Source organism: Chanodichthys erythropterus, chromosome 16 (genome assembly GCF_024489055.1).
Source record: "Chanodichthys erythropterus isolate Z2021 chromosome 16, ASM2448905v1, whole genome shotgun sequence".
Classification (NCBI taxonomy): Eukaryota; Metazoa; Chordata; class Actinopteri; order Cypriniformes; family Xenocyprididae; genus Chanodichthys; species Chanodichthys erythropterus.
This window is the reverse complement of record NC_090236.1, coordinates 3,035,952-3,048,271: the sequence shown is the minus strand read 5'-3', so window position 1 is coordinate 3,048,271 and position 12,320 is coordinate 3,035,952. Positions and strand designations below refer to the sequence as shown.

The window sequence follows — 12,320 nt, the reverse complement described above, 5'->3', positions numbered from 1 at the left end:
CAGTGGGGCAATCCCCAACATAGTCTATTATTTTCTTATTAAAGCTAAATAAAACAATTATTATTATTACCTTACCGACAGGCAGATGAAGTCAATAAAAATGTTTACATAGTTCATAAACTCTCAAAACAACAACAACAGGATTGCAAACGCACAGGCTCCTCCTGTGAGATACCTTGGCCTTATCTGTACACAATAAAGGGCAGCTACAGAGACGAGGCGTGTTCTCTCACTGGCTTATCAGTGATGCTGACACGAAAGTGAAACTAAAAGTGAAACAACGCTGGTTCGTTTGGGTCACTGGATAAGTTTTTCCCAGAAATCGCCCGTTTAACGTCAACTCAGCTATAATGGATTTGGGCGGATACTGAAAAACAACCCTGCCGCTGTGGTGAATAAGACCTGCGGGTCGTTCAGTGCATAAACGGTTCAGTGCGCTGTGAGAAGTAACGCGGAGGGAAAGAGAGAACATTGGTAACTTTCATCTCTTCATACAGTATAAGACACGTTATAAATTTAGGGTCACGTAAGTGAACTTTCTTTTATTTATTTTGCATTTATTCAAAAATAAAATATTCAAAATCAAATGTAATTGCAAACTCTTATGAGAGATCAGTGCAGACATTTTATTAGGTTACTGTTAATATAATCAGTTTTCATGGTGTCCTTTCAAGACTTTTATTTGTGCAAGTTACAAATTTTATTTACAATGTGATTTTTTTTATTTTTTTTTATTGACATGTATTTTTATGTACATTGACATGTAATTTTATTTGAAGAATTGTTTTTAAAAAAACACAATGGCTTTGAAATCTGCGGCAGATAAATAACTGTTCCTATAAGTCAAAAAAAGGTTTTCCTTAGGAGGCGCACGAGGGCTCGGAAAACCAATAGAACCACATTCAAAGCTCTGGACGTTTATGTCATTCTAACTCGCATTTAGACCATGATTTAATAAATGTAAATATTTTATTTTTTATTTTTTTTTTTATTAAAACACTATTTACTCGTTTTAATGTATTATTGCTGATATACAGTATTATTATTATTAATAAACTATTATAATATTGTCATATAATTGTAGGCCTATTATGATGTGACAATGATGTCAAATGGCTAGATGAATGTGGCAGTAATAGTTGCCACTAGTCATAAAAGTCTTAAAGGGACTTAAATGAAAATTAATTACTCACTCTCTTGTTGTTCCACACCCATAAGACCTTCGTTCATCTTCCGAACAAAAATTAAGATATTTGTAATAAAATCTGATGGTTTAGTGAGGCCTGCATTGACAGCAAGATCATTTTCTTTTTTCAATGCCCAGAAAGCTACTAAAGACTTATTTAAAACAGTTTATGTGACTACAGTGGTTCCACCTTAATATTATAAAGCGACGAGAATACTTTTTGTGCTCCAAAAAAATAAAATAACAACTTTATTCAACAATATCTAGTGACTGGCGATTTTAAAACACTGCTTCATGAAGCTTCGAAGCTTTACGAATCTTTTGTTTCGAATCAGAGGTTCAGAGCGCCAAAATCAAATGATTTCAGTAAACGAGGTTTCGTTACGTCATAAGTGTTTTAAAATTTCAATAGTTCGCGTGACTTTGGCAGACTTTTGGCAGAATTTGTGTTCCGAAGACGAATGAAGGTCTTACAGGTGTAAAATGACATTAGGGTGAGCATGTGAGTTTTAAGAGCAGAATTAACTTTGTAAGAATCAGCAATAAGAACAGGTCTCTGGTGAATGAATGACAATGACTTGCCAGTGAGCATTTCATACTGTTTTTGTAGAAATAAAATGAGTTGTTAATGGATAACACAGAATGTAAATGATACAATATATTTGAGAGTCCATTGTTTTGAAGTATGTTGTGTCTGCAGGTTTTTACACATTGTTTACAGCAACCAATTATTTTCAGCAAACAGGAAGATCTAGAGAGAGTCAGCATGTCTAATTCCAGACTAATGCCTTCCCCCATTTGTTTGGTGGAGAATGTGAACGATTCACTCTGCGTCTGTAAGGGTGCCATTGAGTTCCTGAGTAGAATCAAGGAGCCGGTGGTTGTAGTGTCTGTGGTGGGACTCTACCGTACGGGGAAGTCCTACCTTATGAACCGCCTGGCAGGACAACAGTCAGGTGAGAGAACCGTCTAGACACGCCAACTTAATGTGTGAATATTAGCTACATCATGCTAAAAACTGTAATTGTCTCAGGCTTTGCTCTCGGTAACACTATTGAGTCAAAAACCAAAGGCATATGGATGTGGTGTGTCCCTCACCCCTATAAAGAAGGACACACTCTGGTGCTGCTGGACACAGAGGGACTCGGTGATGTGGACAAGGTGAGGACAAGGAGCTGCTGACTTATTAATATTGTTATATGGTGGATTCTTTGATTTTAAAGACACTGTGTTTCAGGGAGACTCTAAGAATGACGGCTGGATCTTCTGTCTGGCTGTTCTGCTCAGCAGCACTCTGGTGTACAACAGCCGCGGCACCATCAATAATGATGCAGTGGAGAAGCTGCAGTATCCTTTAACCTGCAACGTAACCCACTTCCTTTTTCAAATATACATACATTATGCAAGATGCTGTTATTTCTCAATGTGCTGCAGCTATGTTAGTGAGCTCGCTGAAAAGATCAAGATTAGATCAGCAGAAGCAGCAGAAGAGGAAGAGGAAGATTCAAAATATGTGATTTTCTTCCCATCATTCATCTGGGTGGTTAGAGATTTCACCTTGAAACTGGAAATTGATGGAAAGAAAGTGACTGAGGACGAGTACCTTGAGTTTGCCCTCCAGCTGAAGAAAGGTATTTTAGATAGACATACTGTAAACATCAAACACCAGTATGTGAATGTAAATTAATAGTCAGTAAATTTTAAAAACTACAAAAAAAAAAAAAAACTCTTTTGTAAAATTAGTTATTTTCTCCATTTAGGTGTAAATAAGAAAATCAGTGACTACAACCTGCCCCGTCAATGCATCCGAACCTATTTCCCATCCCGGAACTGTTTCGTGTTCCCATCTCCAGCCTCGCCTGAAAAAATGACACACTTAGAAAGCTTGAAAGAATGGGACCTTGTACCAGATTTTCTGGAGGTCACAGATCGTTTTTGTGATCACGTTTTTCACAAGAGTTTTGTGAAAACACTAAAAGGAGGACACAAAGTTACTGGCAAATGTGAGTGTTTTACCCAATAATTTAATTTATTGGGACATTTTAGTGTTCAGAGTGTGAACTTCAGACCCATACGTCTTTATCCCCTGGGTTCACAGACAAGGCTTAAGCCTAGTCCCAGACTAAAATGCATGACTGAGCTGTTTTAACTAAAAGCAACTTTGTACTGACATGTCTTAAAATATGACAGTACTGGCACATCAGTAATGTTTTTTTATAATGTTTATAAAAGCAACTTTACCGTCCTTATTTTACTAAGGCCTAATCCTGGCTTAATCTAAGCCCTGTCTGTGAAACCAGGTCTACATTTAAAAAGGTATACTAATGTGTTTGTGTGTGTTGTCAGTGCTTGGGAATCTGGTGCAGATTTATGTGGATACAATCAGCAGTGGGAAGGTGCCCTGTCTGGACAATGCAGTGGTTACTCTGGCAAATCTGGAGAACCAGGCAGCTGTTCAAGAAGCTTTGAAAGTGTATCAGAGTGGGATGGAAGTGGTAAGGATAATTTCATATATTTAGTTTTTGAATATTTTTGGGTTTGTTATACGTATAATGTTAAATAAATTATACATAAATATACATATACTGTCTCTTAACAGCAGGCAATAGTTTAAAGCATCATGTTATACATTTAATATGATAATATTCAGTAAATAAATAAAGCTATGCCTTTGTTCACAAAGTTATTCTTTTTATTTTACTAAACAAAAAGTACTTGCTAATTTAAGTACAAGAATTGTTATAGCCATTTACTGACGAAGCATACTGTTCTTTTGCAGGTGAAGAATAAGTTCCCAGTAAGTATGGATGATATTTCCTCAGAGCACCAGAAGTTCAGCAGTCTGGCCACCGCTGAGTTCATGAAACGCTCCTTTAAAGATGAAAAAAGAGAATACCTAACAAAACTGGTGGTGAGCTTCACATGCACAATTATGTGCACACTTATAATAATGCAGCTATATTCTTAAATATGCAAAGGCTTGTTAATTTAATCTTTATGCATTATTTTAAATGATATTCAGCTGAAGTATTTAAATATTGTCCTGTGTCTGTAACGGAGGCCAGCTATTGAAAACTGTGTAGGAAAAACCTCACTCCCCTGATCTCAAGAGGCGCACTAGTGACTGACGCTAGAGACTGCAGTCTTTAGCATCCTCATTAGTGTGCCTGCACAGATGATTATTTGTTCCTTAAAGGATTAGTTCACTTTAATATGAAAATTATTCCAAGCTTTACATGCCCTCAAGCCATCCTAGGTGTAAATGACTTTCTTCTTTCTGATGAACCCAATCAGAGTTATATTAGTTAATATCCTGAAGCATTCCAAACTTTATAATGGCAGTGAATGGAACCAACGAGTATGAAGATGAAGAAAGTGCATCCATCCTTTATAAATGTACTCTATATGGCTCAGGGGATTAATAAAGACCTTCTGAATCATTTGTGTAAGAAAAATATTAATATTTAACAAGTTATAAAGTAAAATATCTAGCTTCCGCTAGACCGCCATCCGTATTCAGCTTACAAAAAAAACCACGTAACTAATGTTGCGTTAGTTACACTTTTTTAGTAATTTGAACATGAAAGGTGTGGGACGTAGCATAAGTGTTTTGAACTGCGAGAGTTTTACACTTTCTTCGTAAGTCTGGAGGAAGCTAGATATTTTACTTTATAACTTGTTAAATATGGATTTTTTTTACACAAATGCATAACTTTGTGGACGTGGAGTAGTTTATGATGGATGGATGCACTTTCTTCAGCTTTATGTTGGTCCCGTTTACTACCATTATAAAGTTATATGCGGCAGGATATTTATTAATACAACTCTGATTGTGATCATCAGAAAGAAGAAAGTCACCCCAGGTGAAAAAGAATTCTATTAAAAATATACTTTAATAAAGTGTACTAAGTATATTTTCTACATTTTGTACTATTTTCGTCAAATCCAAGTATAGTTAAGTGTATTCAATTATGTATTAACTTCAACTTAACATATATTTAACTACACTTCTAGTGTAAATTGTATACTAAAATGGAACAACGTTTTTTAAACTTCAAGTGCACTAAAATACACTAATGAAAATCAAGATTCATGAGCAATTAAGCACACTTAGAGTACAATTGCATTGTATTTCCATTCTAATGGAAATACACTTAAAAAGGCATTGCAGTGCAAATTATAGTTGTGTTTAAGTACATTTTGTGCATACTGCTATCATACTTATAATTACTATAAACAGTTAATTTAGTATGCCTCTGTAACATTTCAAGTGATCTACAAATGCACTTCCTAACTATATTTAGTGCTTTTAAAGTGTCCCACTATGACAATAATAATGTTTTTGAAGTGAAGTTCAATTACAACCTAAACATCATAGACACGTACTTTCAGTGCAATGTTATTATAGTGTAAGGTAGAAACAAATTGAAAGTACATTTCATTTGTAATTTTATCCCCATTTTGTTATACTTAAGCATGAATGTTGGTATTACACTACAAGTGTATTACATTAAAATTCAGTTCAAGTACATTAAATCAACAGATTACAAATTGCATTTCAGAAAAGGATCTTTATTATTAACACAAAAGTAACACACAAAAGCAGATATTGGCAAAAGGAAGAACTTTGAACAGTCGACTTTCTCTGAAATGCCGGGAACAGAACAATGGCAAACAACTTACTACACATGCATATCTACAGGTGCTGGTCATATAATTAGAATATCGTGAAAAAGTTCATTTTTTCATTGTAAATTATTAAAAAAAATTAAACTTTCATTTATACTAGATTCCCTACATGTAAAGTAAAACATTTCAAAAGTTTTTTTTTTAATTTGTTGATTAGAGCGAAGTCAAAATCCAGTATCTCAAAATATTAGAATATTTACATTTGAGTTTCATTAAATGACCATCCCTACAGTATAAATTACGGGTATCTCTTGTTCTTTGAAACCACACTAATGGGGAAGACTGCTGACTTGGCAATGGTCCAAGAGACAATCATTGACACCCTCCACAGAAAGAGTAAGTCACAGATGGTCATTACTGAATGTGGTGGCTGTTTACAGAGTGATGTATCAAAGCATATTAAATGCAAAGTTGACTAGAAGGAAGAAATTGGGTAGGCAAAGGTGCACAAGCAACAGGGATGACCACAAGCTTGAGAATACTGTCAAGTAAAGCCGATTCAGACACTTGGGAGAGCTTCACAATGAGTCAAATGAAGCCGGAGTCAGCGCATGAAGAGTCACCACACTCAGACATCTTCAGGAAAAGGACTACCAAGCCACTTCTGAAACAGAAACAACGTCAGAAGCATCTTACCTGGGCTAAGGAGAAAAAGAACTGGACAGTGAACAGTGGTCGAAACTCCTCTTTTCAGATAAAAGTAAATTTTGCATTTCATGTTGAAATCATGGTCCCAGAGTCTGAAGGAAGACTGGAGAGGCACAGAATCCAAGCTGCTTGAAGTCTAGTGGGAAGTTTCTGAAGTCAGTAATGATTTGGGGGGCCGTGACGTCTGCTTCCACTTTATGCTTCCATCTGCTGACAAGCTTTATGGAGATGCTGATTTCCTTTTCCAGCAGGACTTTAGCACCTGCTAACAGTGCAACAACCACTTCCAAGTGGTTTGCTGACCATGATATTACTGTGTTTTATTGGCCAGCCAAAATGCCTGACCTGAATCTATGGGATATTTTTAAGAGAAAGATGAGAAACAGTCGATCCAACAATATACAGATGATCTGAAGGCCTAATAGTGCCTCGGCAGTGCCACAGGCTGATCACTTCCATGCCACACTTCACTGATGCTGTAATTTGTGCTAGGAGCAAGTCATTTGCTGTAATATGTGCTGCTGACCAAGTATTGAGTGTACAAATGAACATACTTTAAAGAACTTGAACTTTTCTGTTTTGAAAATCCATTTTTTGATTGATCTTAGGAAATATTCTAATATTTTGAGATACTGGATTTTGGACTTTCATGAGCTGTACGCTCTAATCATCAAAATTAAAAAAAAAAAAACTTTTGAAATGTTTTACTTTACATGTAGGGAACCTAGAATATATGAAAGTTTCATTTTTAAAAATAATTTACAATAAAAAAATGAACTTTTTCACGATATTCTAATTATATGACCAGCACCTGTAGCTCTGACTTGAGTTACTAGAGGCCTTGTAGCTCTCATTGTTGCACTTCCTCCGTAGAAGGGCCCAGATCTCTGCCACCTCGGTGTTGGGGAATCGCTCCCTCACTGCATCTGTGAAAACAGGAAAGAGACATGGGGATGAATTAAAACAGGATAGACAATGTATAACATTGAAATACAATCATTGATTATAATGGATTTGTCAATCAATCATGACAATGGATTTGGATTCATAACTATGACATTACTGTACCTAAAATTGCGTTGGTTTTTTCTGGCTCAAGCTGCTCCTTCAGCTTGCCTTTTTTCCTTTCCCTGTGAGGGTTGCCTATAAACGCAACATGTCACTTGTGGTCACAGTATTGGTACCTGCGCCAATTTGCCAGAGGCCTTGTAGTTATATCCGTACCAGGGCTGGGATGATCAAAGTTTCACGTGGAGCATTCTGAGATATTTTTTTTGCTGAATTACCGCGGAGTGCGAGTTGTGCTAAAAAATAAACTGCCGGGATAATCACACAGCGCTTGCCGTAGGCTACACGTCCAATAATGACATGTCCGATTCGCCAACTAATGACTCATTTGAACTGATTCACTTAAATGAATAGTTAAAACAACTGATCTGTCCAACACTGAACTCATGAGACGTCTGAATCGGTGTATAACAAATCGGTACACTTTACAATAATGTTCCATTTATTAAATTCTAGTTACCTACATTAGTATTTTTTTTTAAGAAAAAGGTGAGTGGCAGAGTGTACTACTATACGTTGTTGTTATTTTTATGTGAATGAAGAATTAAAAGATGCACTTTTTTCAGTAAGCTTAAAGCTATGTGTTTTCAACAAATGTTAAATTCTGTTGGTTCAGGAAGGACACCATGACAGGCTGCTGGCTCCCACTGTCGCTGTTAATTTTTATTTATTTTTTGTTGGAAAAGCACTTAAATAGCTTAAAGCCCTCAAGTTTACATTGGTTACTGTATTCTTTCAATTGTTCTAAACAAGTATTTTGGGTGACCTTTTTTTTATTGAATGACATCAATTTGTTATTTTCATCTGAAAGAAGAATTACAAGATGCACTTTTTTATTAATAAGCTAGGCCTATGTGTTTAAGGCTTCAAGGTTTTATCGAACGCTACCTCTGACTAAGAATGCATTACTTTGCACTTGTATAGTCTTTTATTTTGGACTTTTTACAAATTGGTAATAGTCAATTAATGGGGACATTATCGATAATCGAATCAAACCGAAATAGAATCGGACTGAAAAAAACAAAAACAAAAAAGAGTCGTTAGATTAATCGATGCACCGAAAAATAATCGCTAAATTAATCGTAAAAAAAAGATCGTTTATCCCAGCCCTAATCCGTACCAACCCACTATCACTTTTACCATATTGCTTAATCAGTGAAATTCAAACAAGAAGTATTAACAGTAGTCAATGACGGCAAAAATGGCAGAGTTAAGTGGATTTTCAAATTTGTAATCTGGGAAGTCAGGTCTGTATTCCAAGACATAACGTGAACATGCATGTTCTTCAAATTAAAGGGTTAGTTCACCCAAATAGCAAAATTATGTCATTAATAACTTACCCTCATGTTGTTCCAAACCCGTAAGACCTCCGTTTATCTTTGGAACAAAGTTTATTTTAGATTTAGTCCGAGAGCTCTCTGTGTGTCCAGACTCCAGAAAGGTAAGAAAAACATCATCAAAGTAGTCCATGTGACATCAGAGGGTCAGTTAGAATTTTTTGAAGCATCAAAAATACATTTTGGTCCAAAAATAGCAAAAACTACGACTTTATTCAGCATTGTCTTCTTTTCCGTGTCTGTTGTGAGAGAGTTCAAAACAAAGCAGTTTGTGATATCCGGTTCGCGAACGAATCATTCGATGTAACCAGATCTTTTTGAACCAGTTCACCAAATCGAACTGAATCGTTTTAAACGGTCCGCGTCTCCAATACGCATTAATCCACAAATGACTTAAGCTGTTAACTTTTTTAATGTGGCTGACACTCCCTCTGAGTTCAAACAAACCAATATCCCCGAGTAATTCATGTACTCAAACAGTACACTGACTGAACTGCTGTGAAGAGAGAACTGAAGATGAACACCGAGCCGAGCCAGATAACGAACAACAGACAGACTGATTACACTACAGATGAAGTGAAATCAGTGTACACTTTAATAAATTATACTTTGTATTACAAATAAGCGTACTTACTAAAAGTACACTAAATTACCACTATACATTTTTTTAACATATTTTATAAGAGTACTCTGATATGCCACTAAAAATACACTTATTTTAGAGTGTACTGTATAAAGTGTACAGAAGTCACACTTCTAATGAAGTGAGAACATAGTACACTTTAAAAAAAGTATACTAACAATTAATTTCCAAAAAAATATACTTCCCATAAGTACACTGAATTGCCACTCTAAGTATGTCAAATTTAATACACTTAAAAAAATAAACTTCAATACAATTTAAAATACATTTACAACAAAGTACACTTTCAAAAAGTACATTTAAAAAATAATTTGATTACTGATAAATTAGTATACTTACTGTTTGGACTATTAAGTTGAACTTAATTACATCTTTTTCGAAGTATACTTTTAAAAAGTACAAACCAAATACTCTTTAAATAAAGTACAACAAGTAGAAGTATACTTGTTTTATAATTCATGTACTTCATTCATATTTCAAATACACTAAAGTATACTACTTTTTTACCTGGGACATTCACCTGGGATGGCTTGAAGGTAAGTAAAGCTTGGGGTAATTTTAATTTTGAAGTGAACTAATCTTTAATAATCAATATCTCAACTATGGTAGTATAACAGACTTTTTTCCAGTGTGTATATGTGATGTATGTGTATGTGCATTTATATTTAGGAAAAAATAGATATATGCTATATAGACCTGCGGAAAGAGAATGAGATGGCGTCAGAGAGAAAGTGCAGAGATCTGCTGAAGAATCTGTTCTCTGACATGAATAAACAGCTGCAGAATGGAGAGTACAGTCAGTCTGGAGGATATGAACTCTACTGCAGAGACAGAGACGCCATCGTTGAGCAGTACCGCAGAGAACCCAACAAAGGTGTATTGGTGAGGACACGTTCTGTGTTTTTATGAAATGGTTCTTTGAATACACGTAGGGTTATGAGTTTCTATGCTCTAGTGCTCTAATACTAATATATATGTTTATGTGCAGGCTGAGGCTGTGCTGAATGAGTTTCTGAATGAGCGAGGAGCTGAAGCAAACAGCATCCTCTACACAGATACAAAACTCACTGAAAACAACAGAAAGATTCAAGGTAAATCTTTACCAATGAATATTTGTAGTTCATTAGGCTGTTTGATCTGAGCATTTGTAATTAAAAATGCATTTTTATTTAAATTGAAACCAAACCCAAATTCTTAGTCAAGAGCATCTCCAAGGCATCTTGGAGTTCAGTATCTGGAGGTTAGTATTAGAATCATGTTTCACATCATTTCTCTCTTTTTTTTATCTTGACTGACAGAGGAGAAGGAGAAGAATGCTCTGCTGAAACAGAAGTGCAAAGAGGAAGAGGAGAAACGCATTGAGAGTGAACGAATGATACATGCAGAAAGAGAGCGTCAGGAGGACCGAATGAGGCAGATGGAGGAGAAGTTCAAACAGGAGCTGGAGCAGCAGCAGCAGGAGATGGACAGAGCCATTGAGAGCAAACTGAAGGAGCGGAAGGAGTTGCTAAACAAAGGCTTTAGGGAGAAAGCTGATCTTATTGATGAAGAGATAAATAATATTAAAAAAGAAAAGGAAGAGAAAAGTTCTGGCAGTTTTATGAAGGAATATATGATGCCTATTGTTGAAGCTGTTAAAGAAGTCCTTCCTGCCATCCTCCAATACAAGATGATGACGAAAGGACTCAAAAAATACCCCTTATAATACCCCTTCGATGCAAATCACTGTTAAATTACAAATTGATTTGTTTATAGTTATAGCTTATGAAACACAATCATCAGTAGGTTACTTACTTGGATTATATTTAGTTTGTTATTGAGTAGTTTCCTAGTTCACATTCTTACAGTGTACACAAAAATGATGTACTGTGTTGCTGGTGATGGGAAAATCCATAGTTTTAAGCATTGTAGTATGACATGTAAGTTAGCCTGTATTTAGTAGACCTGAAGTTTGTCTTTGGATGTAACCATTGAATTTATTAAACAATCTGTTATAATCATTAAATTCATCAGATTAAAATTCATTATTATTCATTACAATTGTTTTTTAGAATAGCTGTTTATATGCGTGTAAAATAAGGTAGGTATGTGATGAACATTACTTGGAGAGACTGTTCCTTTTCTATTACTATTTTCTTTTCTTAAATGCAACTTGCTAACAAGTAGCTATGTAAGAACTTTAATAGTTGTATAATTTGTGCATCTTTGTGGTAGTTTTTGTCCTTGTATTGTTGGTACAGATTCTGCACAGACAGAACTTTGTATGCTTTGTATTAAAACTTTATCCCCTGCTTTTAGAGACAAGATGCCTTAGTCCCAGACTAAAATGTTTTAACTGAAAACAACTTGCAATGACATATCTTTAGTGCCATTGTTTTGTCTCCAGATGCACAACAGTAATTTTTTTTAAGGCACAATTATAAATTATAAAAATTAATTATAAAAGCTCAAGTGTTATAATTGAACTAAGACCCAATCGGGGCTAAGTGTAATACTGTTTTTTTTAATTACATTATTTCTAATAAATTTTAATTATGTTTAATTTATGGTTGTAATTTCTTACACTGAACCTAACTGCAACCAAAAGTCATCCAAGTGTTTGGACTTCAGTTTTAGAAGTTTTCTCTGTCAAAATCTGTTTTACTTGGTTCTCCTTAATAGCTCTTGCTGACTTTTAAAGGGTTAGATCACCCCAAAATGAAAATTGTCCCATGATTTACTCACCCTCAAGCCATCCTAGGTGTATTAC

At 35.2% G+C, this 12,320-nt stretch overlaps 1 protein-coding gene across 2 annotated transcripts; it reads left to right on the top strand.

Annotated features, from left to right (window-relative positions):
• Positions 1-314: 314 nt before the first annotated feature.
• Positions 315-11,976, top strand: LOC137002327 (guanylate-binding protein 1-like). 2 transcript variants are annotated; one of them, XM_067361878.1, is made up of 11 exons: positions 315-526; positions 1,925-2,142; positions 2,220-2,347; positions 2,424-2,533; positions 2,621-2,817; positions 2,947-3,189; positions 3,533-3,681; positions 3,966-4,097; positions 10,241-10,453; positions 10,560-10,662; positions 10,870-11,976. In XM_067361878.1, exons 2-11 carry the CDS (start codon positions 1,953-1,955, stop codon positions 11,274-11,276), a joined length of 1,872 nt encoding a protein of 623 aa, XP_067217979.1. In that variant the 5' UTR covers positions 315-526; positions 1,925-1,952; the 3' UTR covers positions 11,277-11,976. The 2 variants fall into 2 exon arrangements, with proteins under 2 accessions (XP_067217979.1, XP_067217978.1); XM_067361877.1 differs by having other exon boundaries at positions 315-2,142.
• Positions 11,977-12,320: the final 344 nt, after the last annotated feature.

Coding starts and splice junctions, on each gene's coding strand:
- LOC137002327 (XM_067361877.1), top strand. CDS start 1,872: ATGTTGTGTCTGCAGGTTTTTACACATTGTTTACAGCAACCAATTATT. Junction 2,818..2,946: donor TGCCCTCCAGCTGAAGAAAG/GTATTTTAGATA, acceptor TTCTCCATTTAG/GTGTAAATAAGAAAATCAGT. Junction 4,098..10,240: donor AATACCTAACAAAACTGGTG/GTGAGCTTCACA, acceptor ATTTATATTTAG/GAAAAAATAGATATATGCTA.